This window comes from Oncorhynchus kisutch, linkage group LG14 (assembly GCF_002021735.2).
Source record: "Oncorhynchus kisutch isolate 150728-3 linkage group LG14, Okis_V2, whole genome shotgun sequence".
In the NCBI taxonomy this organism is placed as follows: domain Eukaryota; kingdom Metazoa; phylum Chordata; class Actinopteri; order Salmoniformes; family Salmonidae; genus Oncorhynchus; species Oncorhynchus kisutch.
The window spans coordinates 81,062,002-81,082,803 of NC_034187.2; the positions used below are offsets into that span (position 1 = coordinate 81,062,002).

The 20,802-nt window shown below is 43.5% G+C and overlaps 1 protein-coding gene across 1 annotated transcript; it reads right to left on the bottom strand.

The window, feature by feature from the left end:
• Positions 1-393: 393 nt before the first annotated feature.
• On the bottom strand, positions 394-20,347 carry LOC109880389 (phosphatidylinositide phosphatase SAC1-A). Its single transcript, XM_020472597.2, has 20 exons — positions 19,619-20,347; positions 17,920-18,017; positions 17,059-17,133; positions 16,551-16,678; positions 13,216-13,365; positions 11,416-11,475; positions 11,115-11,148; positions 10,553-10,654; positions 10,244-10,329; positions 8,766-8,852; positions 8,571-8,639; positions 6,922-7,001; positions 6,678-6,776; positions 6,084-6,222; positions 5,344-5,413; positions 4,226-4,298; positions 3,865-3,958; positions 3,573-3,665; positions 3,248-3,305; positions 394-3,040 (listed from the first exon to the last, which is right to left on the bottom strand). The coding sequence occupies exons 1-20, from the start codon at positions 19,645-19,647 to the stop codon at positions 2,904-2,906; spliced, it is 1,761 nt and encodes a 586-aa protein (XP_020328186.1). The 5' UTR covers positions 19,648-20,347; the 3' UTR covers positions 394-2,903.
• Positions 20,348-20,802: the final 455 nt, after the last annotated feature.

A 20,802-nucleotide genomic window follows, 5' to 3' on the forward strand; every position in this document is an offset into this window, starting at 1 on the left:
ACATTTTCTGAAGTTACACGGCACCAACTGGGTATGGTCTTTCTAGCAAACCAATGTCACAGCACGTGACGATAAATCACTAGTTTCATAGTAACAGCCTGCCACTTACATTTGCTAAATGAAAAAAAGTCATGAGAATTTACCATATTTAGGTATGTTTACAACTGACCTCAGTTGATTTACTAGCCAGAATCTTCAAAGCTAGCCTGGGTTCCAGTCTGTTTGTGCTATCATGCTAATTCCATGGTCACCCATTGTCATGACAAGGACTGGCATTATAGCAAAAACAGATCTGAGACCAGGCTACATCACAGTCCAGTTAAAATGTATTATGATCATAGGAAATGAATGTTCAGGGTTTTGAATAACAACCAAGGAATAGTAATGAGGAAAGAGGATAAAAAAAATATTATATTATCCACTACCACATCATGAATACAACAACCATATTCCTAAATAAAGACATTCGAAACATAAGCCCAATATTGTTTTTATATGGGGATTGGAAACTGAAATATTCACCAGGCAAAATCATACACCTTCAAAAAAAATGCTCTTGTTGACTCACACGAAACACTTCTTCTAAAGTCTCATCCAGAAAGAAGAAAAACAAAGAATCACTGCTTGATCTTTACATTTAGTAGCTGCAACTAAGTGCTCAGCATACAATCTTAATGTAAAAATATACAGTATATATAATTACAAGGATATGTTCATGGAAACACATAACGGTAGCACAGTAGACAAGCTTGAGTTGGTCCTCCCCTCTGGTGTTACCACTGTCCAGCTTGAATAAAACAGTTCTAGCATATCAACATGATTCTAACTTAGCTAAAGATCTAAAACTGCATGTAGTAAATCACTGGCAGATTACAATAAACACATTCTAAATGAGCAATGGAATTGCAATTATGTTCTAGAATATTTACACCATGACAACGACTTCTGTATTATGAATGCAAGATCAAAATCCAAGCTGGAAAGCAGGCACAGAAAGGCATAGCAACATAAACAGTCTACAATACAATCTCTAATGAATACAGTACATCTGGAAACACCCTGAAAACCATTAATCATACGCAATCATATTAATTAGAACAAGGAATGATTCTCTTAAGTCCACCCCGTCATCCATTGTGGGGCGAGCTTGTTAAGGCAGTATCTAAATTTGTGTTTTCCAACCCTGGTCCACCAACAGTACAGTTTAATTGTCAAGGGCTACAAACACACCTCGTTCAACTCATTGATGGGCTTGACGATTAGTTGAATCAAGTGTGCTTGTAAAGGGTTTCAATAGTGTTTACTGTTGGGGGTACTGGAGGACCAGGTTTGGAAAACACTGATCTAGAGCAGGAGTGTCAAACTCAATCCACTGAGGGTTTTAGTAGTGCTAGGGGAAACCATCAGCAAGACCATAACGTGTGAGACGTCAACTAGAACACACTGACAAGACAAGGTTATTATAAACAGCTGGAAAATGGCCACCACATGACAACTACGGTATCAGCGCAGGGCTCTCCAACCCTGTTCCTGGAGCGCTACCCTCCTGCACGTTTTTGCTCCAACCCCAGTTGGAACGAACCTGATTCAGCTGATCAACCAGTTAATTATTAGAATCAGGTGAGCTAGTTAAGGGTTGGAATGAACTTACAGGACTGTAGCTCTCCAGGAACAGGGTTGGAGAACACTGGTATAATGACCACTACAACCAACAATGAATGAACATTGAAAGATTTCACACCTCTCAGATCAAATACTAAATGTGCAACTTCTTAGATGTTCACCCAAAGTGCAAAAATAAGATGGTAAGACAAGCACAACACCCCTACTTATAAATATAATTTTTTTTTTTTACCTTTATTTAACTAGGCAAGTCAGTTAAGAACAAATTCTTATTTTCAATGACGGCCTAGGAACAGTGGGTTAACTGCCTGTTCAGGGGCAGAACGACAGATTTGTACCTTGTCAGCTCGGGGTTTTGAACTTGCAACCTTCCGGTTACAAGACCAACGCTCTAACCACTAGGCTACCCTGCCGCCAATCATAAATACTATACATGATTATGTTCATAGTAGGAAGACATTCTCCCCCCCCACGTCATTCTTCTCTAGGATAACTAGCTAGTTTAGTTGTATAGCGCTTTTTTAAATGAGTTTAAGTAAGGCTTATCACGTTCAATAGGACAACCAAAACATGTTATCTTTCTGAACAATGTACCCCAGTCATTCTAGTGCCTGTGAAAATACCAACCGTTTCTCTGTGGATTTCTATAGTTAAAAATACATAATTGCATTTTAAAATTATAGTAAACAGAAACGTTAAACCAAAGAAACCATTCATTAATGTATAACATGAATATTCTCTTGTTTTTATGTTGCCTTCGTGGAAAATGAAGAATTCTCCTGCAAGTCACTGAAGTTATGACATGTTTTCAGAGAACTCTAATAACCCTGTGTGCCTTAAGTTGGTTAAACCGTCACCACGGTTGGCCGACTACGCTAACCACCAACCCTCTCCAAACACCAGACAACAAAATAAATGAAACACCATGATCTAAGGAATGTGGAATAGGATGATGGCCTGGAAAGTGAAGGAGGTGAGAGAGTCTGATAGCTGAACTGTAGTCTCCTCAACGGGTTTGCTGCCTGATAAACAGGAGTTCAGGGTTAGAATAGAAGCCCCAATAGAAACTATAAGGCTACCTCCCAAATGGCACCCCATTAAAGTGCACTATATAGGGAATATGGTGCCATTTGGGATGCCGCCCCCTAGGACGACAGCGTAGAGAGCAGTTATGTGCAGAGTCCGAGCCTCGAGCAGCCGGGAGGAAGAAGAGGAAGAAGAGTTGAATGAAGAGGTATAGGAGTCTGCTGAGCCGAGTTGCTTTCCACATACACACAGGTTCAGTCCATCTTCTCTTTCTGCACCAGTTTGGGGGCGTCCACAAAGTCACGGCCGTTGAAGACGATGACAGCAGCGGTGACGGCGGCAGCAGCGCCCCAGAACAACACATAGGCCAGGGTCTCAGTCCATGTGTCACCTGGGAAAGAGGGGGACGTGAGAACAACCAATAAAGTACACAAAAAGATATACAGAAAGAAACAGCGATTTTTTTTTGTGACCAGAGATGAACACATTTGATGGAAATAGACATAATCAGATAAAGCTAGCATGCCCTAATGTCCTGAGGTTAGTAGAGCTAAAGTTAAAAGGCAAAAAAAAAAAAAATTGACAGTGGTTTTCTTACCAGCCATGAGGAGACAGATGATACACATGGAGAACGCGACCACCATGATGATGGGCAGCTGCAAGCAAAGAACATAATACATTACCCATAGGGGGGAGGGGGAGGGGAGAGGGGAGGGGAGGGTGGGGAGAGGAGAGGGGGAGGGTGGAGGAGAGGGTGGAGCAGAACTCCATATTAGAATAGGACAAGAGGAGCAGAGATGTAGTCGTGTAAAATGGATGACAAAACTTGACTGATCAGTCTGGACATCCCAAAAAAAGGCATCTCCTGAATCCTATGATGATACCGGTCTCCATCTCTCAGCAGTAATGGGGATGCAACTAACCGTGAGGAACTTCCAGTCCTTCTGGATACGGAGTGGAGTGGGGCCGTCCGTTTCATCAACAGCATAGTTTCCAAGGAACAAATCAATGGAATCCTGGAGACAAGAAACACACGTACCCTTTGAGTAACAAAACGAGCTGACAACTAACAAAGCAAAAACAGAAACGAAGAAAGCAATATTGGTCTATAGAAAGACTTCAACTATACAGTAGATATCTGATATAATCATTTATTACCGACTAGTAGTTCACTAAATTAATTGTCATTTTTCTAGACCTTAAAACCAGACGTACTTGTCTGAAACCGTCAGAGAAGTTATTCTTGTAGTAACGGATGGCAGAGTTCACGCCGTCCATCACCAGACCCATCTGGGTCCTCTTCCCTGTCCTGATGAAGGACAAGAAACGTCAATAACAGACACCGTAAACACATATCAAACTCTCCACAACAAGGACGAGTGACACACGTCACAAATAACCAGAAAGACAGATAGTCTGCCATTTTGTCCACGTAGCATCAATCTGGTGTTGGAGAAATAACAACCATCAACACACTACATCTCATGCCCAAAAGGCACATTATCTACTTGTACACACCAACCAGCAAGTACCTAGAAAGTCCACATATAAATTAAAGCACACGGACGTTCAATACCTTGTGAAGTCAGTCTTCAGGGCTCCGGTACCCGCGTACTGCTTGGCGCATGCGTTGGCATTGTCAGCCCAAGCTAGCGCAGAGAAACAAACATAAATAACACGGACAGACATTATTAGTGAGCAGAGAAATACCCAAAATGCGGGACAAGAGAATGATTTTGCGGGACAGTGTAGCCTGCACGAATACAAAGTGTTGGCAGCAACCCCATCCCCCTGTAAATGACGTCATCATTTCCTCAAAGTTTGTACCGACAGAGTAGTCCCATTAAATATCATTACAGAATACACATCAAATGCATCCTCCATTTGCAACGTCTGCCTATGCCCACACACTGCATCAAGAAAAGTGTACATTTAACAACCTTAAACACCAAGTTGGGTATAACTCGTAACGAGCTAATTGATGCGCGTGTAGCCTACTCTTTTTGCCTCGCGCAAAATGTGGTGATGCAGAAACGAGACCACGTGGAGCTGGGAATATTTGGCCAAGGTTTCTCCGGTAATAGAAAACAGTTAGGGAGGCTTTTAAAAAAACAACAGTGAAGTAGCAGAAAATCTGTTAAATGAGAAACTAATGAACATGGAGAACATAAGTTTGAGGAAATTACCGGATATATGAAGCTCTTCCTCAGAAGCACACTTTTTGTAGTTATTCTGGACATTATTGTTTGGTTGCAGGACAAATGGACAAAATGCAGGACTGTCCCACACAATTCGGGACATGTGGTCACATGAGAATAGTGTGAGGGACCACACAGATCAACTTCATATTTTATTTATTTAACTCCGCAAGTCAGTTAAAGAACAAATTCTTATTTACAATGACGGCCTAGGAACAGTGGGTTAACGAAGGACAGATTTTTACCTTGTCAGCTCAGGGATTCGATCTTGCAACCTTTCGGTTACTAACCACTAGGCTACGCTGCCGCCTCATGACACTCAAAAGCTGCGTACACACACACACACACTACACTTATCCCAGGGCTGACAGCCTCTCCTTAGCCCAGGGCTGATTTTAACTAAGGGTTAGGAAAAGTCCTGGGCTAAGAGAATGCAGTGTGAAAAGGCCTAAAGCAGCTGCCATTCATAAGTTGTAGAGGGATGGGGCCCACTTACCATTCTTGTAGATCTTCTCAAAATCGGCCTGTTCCTCAATCCGCTGGGCCACATGCAGGACACCCATCCTCTGTGGACAACCACCAAACAAGCATACATAAGTCCATTTAGAAGGTGATAAGTTTGGGAACTGGGGACAGGCCTCAGTCATTCAGCTTGTTCTCGAAAATAAACTGGCAATGATACTGTGGGAAACAGTAGCCACTGGTTGTCTTTGTTCAACCCTTTGCCTCTCATCTCTAACTCTCTCATCTAACGGTCAGAAGGATCACGCCCCAGTGTGTGAAACAAAGGGGGTTTCAAGTAATAACGAGTGCAACCCTCCTAGCTCCTACCTGTAGCTGGGACTGTATGGAACAGCAGGCCGGCTCGGGAGGACTTCCTACCTGTACCTGCGACTGTATGGAACAGCAGGCCGGCTCGGGAGGACTTCCTTCTGTAGCTGGGACTGTATGGAACAGCAGGCCGGCTCGGGAGGACTTCCTTCTGTAGCTGGGACTGTATGGAACAGCAGGCCGGCTCGGGAGGACTTCCTTCTGTAGCTGGGACTGTATGGAACAGCAGGCCGGCTCGGGAGGACTTCCTACCTGTAGCTGGGACTGTATGGAACAGCAGGCCGGCCCGGGAGGACTTCCTACCTGTAGCTGGGACTGTATGGAACAGCAGGCCGGCTCGGGAGGACTTCCTACCTGTAGCTGGGACTGTATGGAACAGCAGGCCGGCTCGGGAGGACTTCCTACCTGAAGCTGGGACTGTATGGAACGTCGGGCCAGCATGCTCTGGATGACATTGGTACGGTCCAGACAGTCCATGCAGTTACTGCGGAACGTCCCCTTCTGCTGGGACAACACCTTCCCCGCCGTGTCGACCATGAAGTAGCTGCAGACAGACAACAGAGCAGTCAGGAGACAAGGCTAGGAGAACACATATCCACGGAGCCAGTGACAGCACTGTAAATTTGGAACACCTACCGCTCCCTCTGCAGGGAGACAACAGAGGGGTCATCATCGGGAGAAAAGGCTAGAGGAGTCCCAAATGGCACCCTATTCCCTATATAGTGCACCGTCTACTTGAGCCCCAATGGAAGGGAATAGGCTGCCACTTGGGATGCAGCCTGGGAAAACTCATATGCCCAGAGGAATTTCAGAAGTCACTGACTGTAATGTAATCACTGGCATTGTTCCCTGAAGACAGACCAGAGATAAAAGGGCAGAGGAGAAAACAATTAGCCTCGTCTATGTTCATATACCTATAGTCTTGCTAAAGAACATTAACCCGAGTCTTGTATAGTTGTGGGTGTAGACTAGCAGATTGTCATTATAGGAGAGTAATACCTGTATTCATCTTGTGTCTCAGCCACATTGTCCACCAGGATATTCAGACGATCCCATCTCATCCCACTGCACTCCTTGTGGAAGTCAAATGCTACGTACCTGCAGTCATAAGAAACAACGAGTGGATGTGTTTAGATCCATCCAGCTATGAATCCATTCACCTATAAAAATAATGTATAAAAATCATAGAAATGATAAGACGATGGGTGAGAGGGTGTTCTGGAGTGCGGTGTTTGGGTCTTACTTGATCATGCCGTTCTCCATGCCAGTCACCATCTTGGCAAAGGCTTGCTCCAGTGGCTTCTCTGAACCCTTCTGGTTGATCTGGAGGAAGGGGAAAAAAAATGTTAATTGTTTTTCCCATGTTTCATGAGCTGAAATAAAAGATCCCAGAAATGTTCCATATGCACAAAAAGCTTATTTCTCTCAAATGTTGCCAAAATGGTTTATACATCCCTGTCAGTGAACATTTCTCCTTTGCCAAGATTATCCATCCACCTGATAGGTGTGGCATGTCAAGAAGCTGATTAAACGGCATGATCATTACACAGGTGCACCTTGTGCTGGGGGACAATAAAAGGCTACTAAAATGTGCAGTTGTGTCACACAACACAATGCCACAGATGTCAAGTTGAGGGAGTGTGCAATCGGCATGCTGACTGCAGGAATGTCCACCAGAGCTGTTGCCAAATAATTGAATGTTCATTTCTCTACCATAAGCCGTCTCAATGTTGTTGTAGAGAATTTGGCATTATGTCCAACCAGCCTGACAACCGCCTGCCAGCTCAGGACCTCCACATCCAGATTCTTCACCTGAGGGATCGTCTGAGACGAGCCACCCCGGACAGCTGATGAAACTGGATTTGCACAACTAAAGAATTTCTGCTCAAACGGTCAGAAACCGTCTCAGGGAAGCTCATCTGCCTGCTCATCAACCTCACCGGGGTCTTGATCTGACTGGAGTTCGGTGTTGTAACCGACTTCAGTGGGCAAATGCTCATCTTTGATGTCCACTGGCACGCTGGAGAAGGGTGCTCTTCAAGGATGAATTCTGGTTTCTGTACCGGACAGATGGCAGACTGCATGTATGGTGTCGTGTGGCCGAACGGTTTGCTGATGTCAACGTTGTGAACAGAGTGCCCCATGGTGGCAGTGGGGTTATGGTATGGGCAGGCATAAGTTAGACAACGAACACAATTGCATTTTATCGATGGCTATTTAAATGCACAGAGATACCATGAGAGCCTGAGGCCCGTTGTCGTGATATTCATCTGCCGTCATCACCTCATGTTTCAGCATGATGGTGCATGGCCCCATGTCGCAAGGATCTGTACACAATTCCTGGAAGCTGAAAATGTCCCAGTTCTTCCATGGCCTGCTTACTCACCAGACATCTCACCCATTGAGCATGTTTGGGATGCTCTGGATTGACAGCGTGTTCCAGTTCCCTCCAATATCCAGCAACTTCACACCGCCATTGAAGAGTGGGACAACATTCCACAGGCAATAATCAACAGCCTGATCAACTCTATATGAAGGAGATTTGCTGTATGAGGCAAATGGTGCTCACACCAGATACTGACTGGTTTCTGAACCACGTCCCTACTTTAAAAAATAAAATTTATTTTATTTTAAATGTGTGATATCTGTTTATATCTGTATTCCTAGTCATGTGAAATCCATAGATTAGGGCCTAATGAATTTATTTCAATTGAACGATTTCCTTATATGAACTGTAATTCAGTCAAATCTTTGAAATTGTTGCATGTTGGGTTTATATTTTTGTTTAGTGCATATTAATCTTTCTAATGCTTCTCTTTCACAATGCTTTGACAGGGATTTGTTTTAGCCATCGTGAGGTTTAAAAAAAAAAAAAAAAAAAGAGGGTCCTACCAGGTTCAGAATTGTTTGCTTTCCATAGATGAGGACCTGGGAGTCAAAATGCCTCTGGAAACCATCCATCTAGGAAGACAGTTGGGGGAGAATTAGTTCATTGAGGATTTGGTCGACAAGAGATCCACAGAGTGGGTTTACCTAACCTTTGACCTGTTATACTGACAAGCTGCCAGAACATATGAAAGCTCTTACGTGATTGGTGTTCTTGCTGATCAGTGGTTTGGGCTTGTATTTCAGGTTGGGTCTCTGAGACCAGAAGAAGGGCATGGAGCCTCGTGTCTGTTGACGGAAAACATATATTTTTTTTAATTAACATTTCGTTTAAAAAAACTAAAAAAACTAAAAAACTAATTTCTCTGTATTGGTTCAGAGTAGGGTTGTGGAGGTCTTTCAATTTTGCCAGCCGGTTACTGTCATGCAAAAGACTGCCGGTCTCACGGTAATTTACATAAACACGTTGAGCATCTCCAGGCCTCGATGCATATAAGCTGAATGAATACAAGCAGCTGATGCACACCTTTGGAAAATATTCATTACATTTTTTTTTAAAGGTCTAATAGATCAATTTAATATACACCATCAAAATAAATCCATGATTTACTTTAGTCTGGTCTAAAGAAGCATTATATGAAAAAAAATATGTATTTACTTAAAACAGAACATGAATTGGTCTGCTGTATGTTATATGGCTATGCTCCATGCCATAGGCTGTAGGCTTGTTCATTTATCAGACTAGATACTTTATGTTATATGGCTATAGGCTTGTTCATTTATCAGACTAGATACTGTATGTTATATGGCTTGTTCATTTACAGGAGGCCCTCCCATCAGCCTATTCTCAATTTAATCTAGTCTTTACTAATACATACAACCAGTTGATTTAGAATGGCCTGTTATTAAGTGGGCAGCAACAAACAGGAACAAGAGATAATATACATGTTGTTATCTGTATACACTCCAATAGCCGAATGGAGGCAGCACGTTTTCCCGCGTATCTGTTTACAATGACGCCGGGTAGGCTACTTCGGTTTTATAGCAGAGCTGTACGGAATATGAGCAGCTGAGAAATAAATCTAAGAACACTTATTTCACTCTGTGTGTAAACCACTGTTTGAGGTGCATGCTCTCGCTGTGTGACAGGTGATATTCTGCCCTAACTCTGTGTGCCATGATCTCTCCAACCATGTTCCTGCAGCTACCCAGTGCTTACATTTTGGGAAACCAAGTGAAATCTGTTCGGGAACATTGATAGTAACATGTTGTTTTCACAACAAAACATATATTTCATTAAACTGTTGATAGCCCCACTGCATACTGGAAAAATGAATAAAGGAGAGAGGAGATGGGAACACATGGTGAGATATTCTATATAGCTAAAAAGGTAATGGGTCACCCAATTAATTATTAAAATGTTTTTAAAAAATCCCTATAAGTAGGCTTTTCAAAATAAAAGACAAATTCACTATAATTGTAGGCTAACTGTAAGCCGCCCTGCACAATCAATGAACCAACAGCATCGCCTAGGGCTATACATTCTCTCCCAGACTATTCCTAAACAGTCATCTACCACCTCTTCCCCTGCTACTGCCGGCGCTGCTACTGCCGGCGCTGCCACTGCCGGCGCTGCCACTGCTAACACTACCATCGCTGCGAGCACCACAACTACTCACCTGTACGAATGAAGCCCTTCCTCCATTGTACAGAACTATTTGCTCAGTCTCCACAAAGTTAGCTGCGTGGCCCTCAGAATCGATACCTGAGGGGGGGGGGGGGGGGGGGGGGACAAAACAATAATGAGAATGAGAATGATTACCTATTCAACATGCCAGTAGTGCTGCTCAGTACCATGGTTCCATCCCAATTGGCACCCTATTCCCTATATAGTGCACTACTTTTGACCAGAGCCCTATGGACCCTGGTCAAAAGTAGTGCGCTACATAGGGAACAAGTGGCCAATCGGGACGTGACCCGTGTCTTACCTCTGACGTAGTACCTGACCCCAGCTCTGAAGCAGCTCCTCCTGGAGATTAGGATCCATTCAAAGATCTTCCCGTTGACACGGCACGGCTTCATCACGATGACTGGGTCAGGGTCAAGGACCTCACAGAATACACTGCTACATCACAGGCCAAATTATACCAAGTTAACATCCAAAATGGAACCCTATTCCCTATATAGTGCACCACTACTGATCAGGGCAAAAGAAGTGCCCTATATAGGGAATAGGACGCCATTGTACTGGGTAAGCTAAGCGGAGGACGCCATTGTACTGGGTAAGCTAAGCGGAGGACGCCATGGTACTGGGTAAGCTAAGCGGAGGACGCCATGGTACTGGGTAAGCTAAGCGGAGGACGCTATTATTTGTGACCTTGCAATGGATTTCTAAAGTTCCCGATGGGAATGATTTAAGTTCCACTGAGTTGAAATTGGTTCTTGAAAACACTCAGAGACCCATTCAAACTCTTGTGTTCTGATGTGGTTCCACTGATTATTACTACAAGAAAGATCAGTGGGAGCAAAGCAAGGCCGTGAAAAGGATACAGCCATGGACAACAGGGATCGCAAACTTGTGGAGCTGAAAAGGGGAACAAAGATAATATTGTTTTTAAACTTTGTCACTAGATACATTCGAACGAAGAATAAAACACTGGTCATCTATAGTGCGTTATTGTTAAAACAGAATTTCAGAGGGGTAAGGTTGATGTTATCTTGTCCATATTCTAATACTATTACCTCTGGTACATCAGAATAAGAAAACAACCGAAGGAAGACTGTGGACATGTGTAATGTATTATAATGCAAACAGGTGGAGGTGTTGTGATGTCCTCTTCATATCACTCACTTCCGGCTGGGCAAGGAACTCTCTCAGGAGGCTTCCATTCCACACAAACCTCTGATCTGCCTAGAAACAAGAGAACCAATCAGTCAGTCAGAGTCAATCAACTCCTTAAATCTGTCCAATCTGCAGTAAATTATTTCCACTCAATGAGTTTTAGCAGACAATGGCCAGGTTTCCATTGACTGAGAGTCCCATTTCTTAAAAGTATATATATTTTTTTTATCACTGCGATGTGTCATGGAAAAGGCAGATATAGGAAACCTTTTCTAAAGATCGTACAACATCTGTTTGACGGGTGGATTTTAAAATTGTCGAGCTTTCCTTATGACGACAAATGATGGAAACTGTCCCCTCCCCCAACAAAGATTACCAAATAATTTTGAAGGAACGTGATTTCGCCATAACTACAAAACTCCACATCTAATTCTAAATGCCTACTGCTTCCTAAAATCATTTTTTTCAACTATATTTTTTTTAATTGACTTTCAATTATGCCTGAATTGCTTCGCTTTTCTAATTGGCTGACAAGTTTCACCATCCAATTATTAAAGTTCGCCGTGGCGATACGTTGGCACAAGAGAATTGTTAGAATATGACAAATATGAGTTAATTATTACATTCTATACATGCTGGCTTTCGCAGGCTATTATCCTGAGACATGAGGGAAGGGAATACAGGCTCTCCAATGTATTAGTGCACAATTCTCCTAAAAGCTTCAACCACTACTTTGATTAGACGAGGGCAAGGTGAAGCTACCACCCTATTGCTTATAACTAACCTATTCTTTCAAATCTAGATGAAGTGCTTATTTTAGGAGCATAAGAGTATTTGGGGGGGGGGGGGGGGGGGGGGGGGGGCAACGGCCAGAGTTCTCCTACTGCGTACAAAGCTAGTCAACCACGAAGGCTGAGGTCAGAGTGTATCATCAAAAGATGTTCGTCTAAAATAGATATTTCACAGGATGTGGTCTGTCATCTATCTGTGGTATTGTCCCATTAGATGATATCCATGGCTCAACCATATTGGAGGAGTGTCACTGCCAGATTAACTGTGGTGTTTGGGCTCCTGCCATGCATGTAAACCACACTAGTCACCTTGCCCTCATGTGTACACACAGATTGACTTTTTCAAACCCCCCCCCCCCCCCCCCTCAGTCTCAGATGTGCAGAATGTGTACAGGATTTTCACTTTCTTCTCCAATGAAACCTTGTTCAACTGGTTTGATGGCGAGTAGAACGTGTGCCCCTAGTTTAGACATGGAACATGAGTCACTATCTATCCCCCTCCGCCCACCGTACCCAGTCCGCCCCCCGTACCGTACCCAGTCCGCCCCCCGTACCGTACCCAGTCCGCCCCCCGTACCGTACCCAGTCCGCCCCCCGTACCGTACCCAGTCCGCCCCCCGTACCGTACCCAGTCCGCCCCCCGTACCGTACCCAGTCCGCCCCCCGTACCGTACCCAGTCCGCCCCCCGTACCGTACCCAGTCCGCCCCCCGTACTGTCACCCTATGGACCATGTTTCAAAGTAAGGCACTATATATAGTGAAGACTGCAGCCTCTAGCCGTGTTCTGTTAATTTGTCCTGTGATTTATAAAATAGATGAGACAATTTCCTGCTAGGATGCATTTCCATTTAACTATCTTATGTCGAGTAAAAAGAGCTGGACGCAATGTCACACACAAAAAAAAAAAGTGTCTGCCCTCTGATAGAGGTAGATAGTTTGCCATATTGCTAATATCCAATCTTTCCAGGTCTACAAAAGAACCTAGAAGGTTATGTAAGGTCTCCCCTCCTCTCCTACCCTCTCCAGCAGGCTCATCTCCTGGAAGTCATGGCTGACGTCAGCCAATCTCTGGAGGGTGTGGGTCAGGTCATAGTCAGTGCAGAAGTAGAATCCATCTGTAGTCAGCACGTTGTTAATCATGGACAGGAATGTCTTGTTGTCTTGCGTCTGGAGAGCGAGAGAGCGCAAGAGAGAGAGAGCGCGAGAGAGCGAGAGAGAGAGCGAGAGAGAGAGAGAGAGAGCGAGAAAATAGATTAGCTGGCTGGGCACAACTCATGACAGTGCAGTTTGTAGGAGTTGTATGTGTGAAGTGTGAGAAGAGAGGCTGTTAAGCCAGGGATGTTTTCATATATGAAATTAAACAGTATGCTTTAGAATCATGGAAATAAAATCTTACTTGGTGACCAATAAACAAATTAAAAACATTTGAATCAGATTGACAATATTAGCAGTATCACAGACTCAATTGACTCCAGTGGGTTAAAAAAAAATACACATATATATATTTTTTTAAAGGTGGCCTTATTGCATGGATGATGACGACATCATTGACATATTACAATAGCCCCCCGTTGATAGATTTCCATCTAAACCTTGTCCACTTCACCTCCCTCACAGGGCTTTACTGCACGTGGAGGTTAGGATGCATGACCGCTAATGATCTCTGCATCCCAAATGACAGCAGCCTATTCCCTATATGGTGCAGGTGTCTTACTTCAGCTACCGAGCAACCCCAGGCATTAAGGCCCCTCCCTCCACATGTCTAATAGGATCTGTATTCTGAATGCTAAGCCAGTTAGCCCAGGGAGAGAAGACGGACATGAATGACTCTACGACTACGCCCATAAGGATTTCTCCCCAAGTGTCTTTACGCGATCCCTCACATCCTATCTGCTTGTGTCCTTCTCAACAGTATTGGAGAAGAGGTCCAAGGTTCCTCCTCAGGTCTTCTCCAATGCGTTCTGAAGAGGCGGCAAGGAGAGAGGATGCAAGGAAATACAAATGAGAATCGTCCTATACCTCCTCACCCACTACAAGGCTGCTTCCCTGCATTATGTGTCAGCACTTTATATCCTGTTTTTGCCAGTGAGTGCAGTCTGTCTCCTCTCCCCGCACCCCAGGAGCTCTGGTCAAATGTAGGGCACTGCATGGGGGGGGAATAGGGTGGCATTTGGAATCATACATGTTTCTTAACACCTCCAAACTAATCTCCAGCCCCAGTTTCCACTACGGCACTCATGGAAATATGAAAAATATTAAAACTCTTGCAGCATTTAGGTCCAAACTTACCTATATCTTATTATAAAGTTATTTCTTTACATGTCAAGTAAACAGTGTGACAACCACGTACTAGTAGTATGTGGACACACCCGTTGCTGAAAGGTGTATACAAATAGAAAAAAAAAAAAAACACTGGGCCCGTATTGAAGAGCTCAGTGAATTTCAACGTGGCACCGTCATAGGATGCCACCTTTCCAACAAGTCAGTTCGTCAAATTTCTGCCCTGCTAGAGCTGCCCCCGGTCAACTGTAAGTGCTGTTATTGTGAAGTGGATACGTATAGGAGCAACAACGGCTCAGCCACAAAGTGGTAGGCCACACAAGCTCACAGAACGGGACCACCGAGTGCTGAAGCGTAAAAAAAAAACGTATATCCTCTGTCGCAACACTCACGACTGAGTTCCAAACTGCCTCTGGAAGCTGCCTCAGCACAATAACTGTTCTGGAGCTTCATTAAAATTGTTTTCCAAGGCCGAGCAGCCGGATACAAGCCTAAAATCACCATGCGCAATGCCAATGCACAGTGCCAACTAAGGTTTGGTGGATGAGGAATAATGGTTCGGGCCCCTTAGTTCCAGTGAAGGGAAATCTACAGCATACAAGGACATTCTAGATGATTCTGGGCTTCCAACTTTGTGGCAACAGTTTGGGGAAGGCCCATTCCTGTTTCAGCATGACAAAGCCTCCGTGCACAAAGCGAGGTCCATACAGAAATGGCTACAGAGCGGCATGCACAGAGCCCTGACCTCAACCCCATCGAACACCTTTGGTATGAATTGGAACGCCGACTGCTAGCCAGGCCTAATCGCACAACATCAGTGCCCGACCTCACTAATGCTCTTGTGGCTGAATGGAAGCAAGTTCCTGCATCAATGTTCCAACACCCAGAAGAGTGGAGGCTGTTGTAGCAGCAAAGTGTGTGGGGGGGGGGGGGGGGGGGGACCAACACAATATTAATGTCCATGATTTTGGAATGAGATGTTCGACGAGGAGGTGTCCACATACATGTAGTGCATGTCAAATCTGTGTAGTTTACGTGTAACAACAAAAGAAGTGTAATTTTATTTTTTTAAGTATATTTCTGTCCTCTGAAGAGTTGTGGTGTATGGGCCTAAAACAAAGTGTATATATATATTTATTTAAACAGTGACAACTTCCCTTTTCCATAATAAAGGCAATACAGTGTAACCTTAGTCAGCCGTGCCGTTAGCCAGCGTTGTTCTGACTGTGCTGTGGTGCGTCTATAAACTCCCCGGTGGCAGTTAGTGACTTAAGTTGTCCCAAACGGCACCCTAGTCCCTTTGATGGGACTCTAGTGCACTACAAAAGTAGTATAGGGAAAAGGATACCATTTGGGATGTAACCTTACAGTCTCAAGCCAAGGCTGCTCTTTCAATTAGCACTACAGGAATAGCCAGCCTTGATGAATAATGTACATGGCCTGCGTCACTGAAATGACATACTAACTTTGTCATTGTGTGATTCCAACAGTAGGGAATATAGGCAAAGGAGCTTGTTGTTGAAACAGGAGGTCCCCTCTAGTTCAAAAGCTACTGTCTGTTAGCCATCCTAACGCTACTGTAGCTAGGTCCCCTCTAGTTCAAAGACACGGTATATAGGCCAGTTCCTCAGGGCTGTGGACTGTTTCCATGGGAGTGTGCTTTCCCTACTGCTTGGCAAACACTAGCATAAATTCTAACCAAATTCTCCCTGTGTACGGATGGAGTGATAACATGCACCAACTATCAATGAATACACATACAGTTTCTAGAAAGAGGCTGAAACAGAATCAGCTGACACTGATGCATATTGGAATTGGTAATTGGTAACAACCCTGCCTAGTCACATATACGTTATTTACCACCAGAGACTGGGGTTGAATAAACACGACCACCCTTCCTGTTCTCTCACTTGCCTGTCTTCCCCTCTGTTTCTAAATCTAGTCTAAAATTAAACAAATTTAAACAAATTTAAACAAATTTAAACAAATTTAAACAAATTTAAACAAATTTAAACAAATTTAAACAGCAAAAAAATAATATCCCCAAAAATGTGCCAGAGCGTGTATGTCACCTGGTTCTCAGTGAGGTGAAGCACAGTCTTTTTGTAGGAAATGACATCAAAATCCACTGCCTTCCACACAGCATGACCCAAGAGGCTGCCCACATTCCTCTTCTTGGTGATGACAATCAGGTACATCCCTGTGAGAGGGGAAATCCATGGGTTAACAAGGCAGCCTGGTCAGCCTCATATCTAAACAGTAGCAGTGTTACAGGGGTACATCTTGTGGGACAAGATGGAAGTTATGTACAAATGATCTCGCCGTTCTTCCAAAGTGTGCAATTGGTTCACTTCAACTCATTTGAAAGTAAATTACTGCTCTAAGGAATATGGTGGAAACTCCCGCTAGTGGCTAGGCCACGCCTCCACCAATCCAATGTTTTTAGATTTGTGGCAAGTAGTGAACGAGTACACACTTCAGAATGAAGGAGATATTGTTGGGGCGCACCAAGTGGTAGTCCTACATCTTGTGTGACAACATATACAGGACCAGCCCAGTGTTGTCAGGCTGTGGACCTACCTGCCACCAGGCGGACAGTTCCCATGATGCCACAGATGGGCCTGGTGTTGGCTGACGGCGGCACATCCTTCTTCCCTAAAGAAACAAGACTAAAATCAGTGGTTCACCTTTAATCATTTAGTTTTCGAGATGGTAAAACCTTTCAGTATAAAACAACTCAAACCAGACATACCGTAACATACGTAGAAAAGATAATGGAGCTATACATCTTGAAATATAATCTTTGAGAACTAACAAATCACCAAAATTGAAAAAAAAAGACAGACCGGGAGAATCAACATTTCCTGAAAAGGTAATGGAATTGATTTTGAAATAAATGTTTGAGTCACTCAGATAGCATTAGAACACAGCGTAAGCCACAGACACACGCGTAGAACTGCAGAAAACTAGCTTTAAAAACAGCTAAATGTCTCTGTGGCCCAGAGGACGTCGGTCAGAAACAGCACCATTGGCCACTATTCATAACTGCCTCGCTTCAGGAACTCCACTGGATACCTAGAAAAACCCTCTCGGCAATGAGGCAAGGCACTCGTACAGAGCCATTAAAGGGGCAAGGCGTGGTTAGAACCATGAGCAGGGGTCCACTATTTACATTGCAACTCAGAGCATCTTCATGTCCATATCAACTGACAGGAATTCTAATGGTATTGACCCTGAACTCTGTTGACTCACACCAATCAATGGCAACGTAGTTCTGTTTTGTGTTGACAATCTTCCACATTGAAGCCACCAGCGTCGTATTCACTAGAATCCAAATGGAAGATGAAACTGGTAGGAACCAAACTGATTTCATCCAATAAGAAAATATTATTTTTGTTTTCTGTTGCAAAGCGTTTTGCTACAGTGTGCACTATGTCTTACCAGTCAGGGTCATCTCATTGGACACCCTGTCGATGGCCAGAACTGCATCCACCCCGTCATCACAGGCCTCAATGTAGAACTTCTCTGGGCTGGTGTGCCTGTGGGAAGGGAGGGGGAATAATAAAGTTCAAGTATGTTGTGGACTAGGGTGAAGTACCTAGGGAATACTTCACCCCGGAGAAGGTTTACAGAGAACATCCAGTGACATGTTGGGTCAAGAGAGCATGGCATGTAATGATGTAAGCTTAACATCACAACAGATCTGCACCGTCAGATCATTTAAACAGGTTCGCTCAAGAGGACTGAGCATTGCAACTGTCTGTCTGCATTAAGGCAACTCTCTTCTACACCACTGCCTGTCCGTGAGTATTGTAGTGCATGAATCTCTTCAATGATTAGGCTTAAAATGGTGCATTCAGCAAGAGACTGAAAGAAAGATTGCAACACTTGTCTTAGCCGAGGCCTTGTATGACACAAAGCCACGTAAGCCTAGCCTACAACAGCTCATCCACGCCTGTGCAAACAAAAGAACATTTTGGCCTTAAAGGAACGGCAAAGAACAATGTACCGTGTAACAAAGGTGTTTCTCTCTCTCCCTCTCTGGCTATGACTGATTTCCTATAGCAGCATAAGACGGGCTGAACAACTCAACCTGCAAGCAGGTTTTCTAAGAGCTTGAAAATCAAGCACCAGAAAAATGTGACCTCATTTCTGGGCGACAATAAAGTCTGTAGAATGGAGTGCCATCATGCACTACCCGGAGCTTTAAGTGAGGACTGAGGAGAAGTGGCTGCCAGACAAAAGCCTTATTGTTAGGGGTTTTTCAGCACATTCTCATGCCACAGGAAAGCCTGGGACAACCAGATATACTGCTGACATAACAACTACTCCATATTTCAATTAGCTGCTCTCATGACTTAACATGTAGGTTAGAACCTGTTCATGGCCATTGTATGGGCAGATACCTATTCTCAACAAGCTAACGGTGCCAACTCTGATACAGCATCAATACTTCATGAGCACCATTGTTGTGGTAATACATCTACTACTGACTTGGCCCATTTACTTGTCGTTTTGAGCCACTCAGTCAGCTATTCAGCACCGCACCCCAATGTTGCCCAATATGTCCCGCAAACTGTCACACCCACTACAAAGACAGCACATTAAAAAAAATGTTATGCAAAACTTGGATTGATATACGATTGGTCTGATTGCCCACCCTGTAGGCTACTCCATGTATTGTATATCATATAGCTGAAAGGCCAGATCTCTGGTCAGTGTTATCCCCTGCTGCTTATCCATATGACTTGTCTACTAGTAAACAATAAGACAATTATGTTATTATTATTTATATTTTTTGCAACTACACAAGCTAATAAGCTGACCTGAAATGACAGGCAACTGCTTATACAACATTAATGGCATTTCGTCGTTTCCATTAATTTAGACAAATAGATAGTTAGCTTGTTAACTAGGTATTTAAGCGAGTTCTAGACTGGATTGCCATTGATTGTTAGCTTAGCTAGCATACAGCAGGCAATCAAGCTAACTAGCTGATGTCAACCCGAATTTTGAAATTCATGACAAGATATTGACACATGTCCACTGTACGTCTCTTTGGGTGAAACCGTGAACCTGATATTGAGTATACTTGATCGGTGTCGTTTAACTACATTTAAAAGTGAAGCACAATACTTACAAATTGAACCTCTCGTAGGCAGTCGGCATCTTCACTTCTTGTATCAATCTGACCTTAATAATCTTCTTCGGTGGTGGTGTTTTACAGCGGACAACACCGGAAATGGTGTATTGCCGCCCACTACTGGTTGCGGGAAATGATTAAAAAACGTAATTAAAAATAATAAAAAAAACTCAGTACACTGAGGTATTAGAGAGGAAGAGGAAGAGAGAAGCCCAACTCCGAGGAAAATCAGTCTCTCTCCAGCGGGTGGCGGTTTTTCGTTGTTAAGCATAGGAGTTTTTGTATGTCGGTCAATGAGTGTCGAATTTGGTAAACAAAAAAATTGCTTATTTGCTACTTGAGGTTTATTTGATCGAATATAAGTTTCGTAAGGCTTAAGTTGGTACGATGTAAGTAGGACACGTGACATCCCGGCAAATTTGAGAAAAAAACAGTTCATATCAAAGTTGTCTCGAGATATTTATGCATATTCATGACATGAGGCCAGTTGAATACAGGCGATTGACGTCAATAACCCTCATCGAATATTCAGAAAAGGATTACAATAATGCAGTGGCGACCCGTCATTCGGGGCAGGGCCTGTTTTGAGACCCACATTTTTTTCAAAAAATAAAATGGAGGCTTTCCTGTTTTTGCATGTCATTTTGGCATTAATAGGTGTCACATATCAGTTTGTAAACAATGTAAGAATATATATATATTTATCATTGAGTTAATAAAGCCACATACAAACATGGTCTCTTTTTTGTTTTCTTGAGTAAGGCAGCTCCAAAATGCAGGTGTTTCAGCCTAGCTCAATGAAACCTATGCCGGTGGAAAAATATTTTGATGTGGGGCGCCGTCCTCAAACAATCACATGGCATGCTTTCGCTGTAATAGCTACTGTATATCGGACAGTGCAGTTAGATTAACAAGAATTTAACTTTTCAACCGATATAAGACACTTGTATGTACCTAAATGTTTAATATCCATCATTTTTATGATTATTTATTTGAATTGCATGACCTCCACCGGATGTTGTCCCTCTAGTTGGACGCCTATCCCAGAGAGTTTTAAGACAATTCTTATTCACAATTGACGGCCTAGGAACAGTGGGTTAACTGCCTTGTTCAGGGGCAGAACGACAGATTTATACCTTGGGGATTCGAGCCTTTCGGTTACTGGCCCAACACTCTAACCG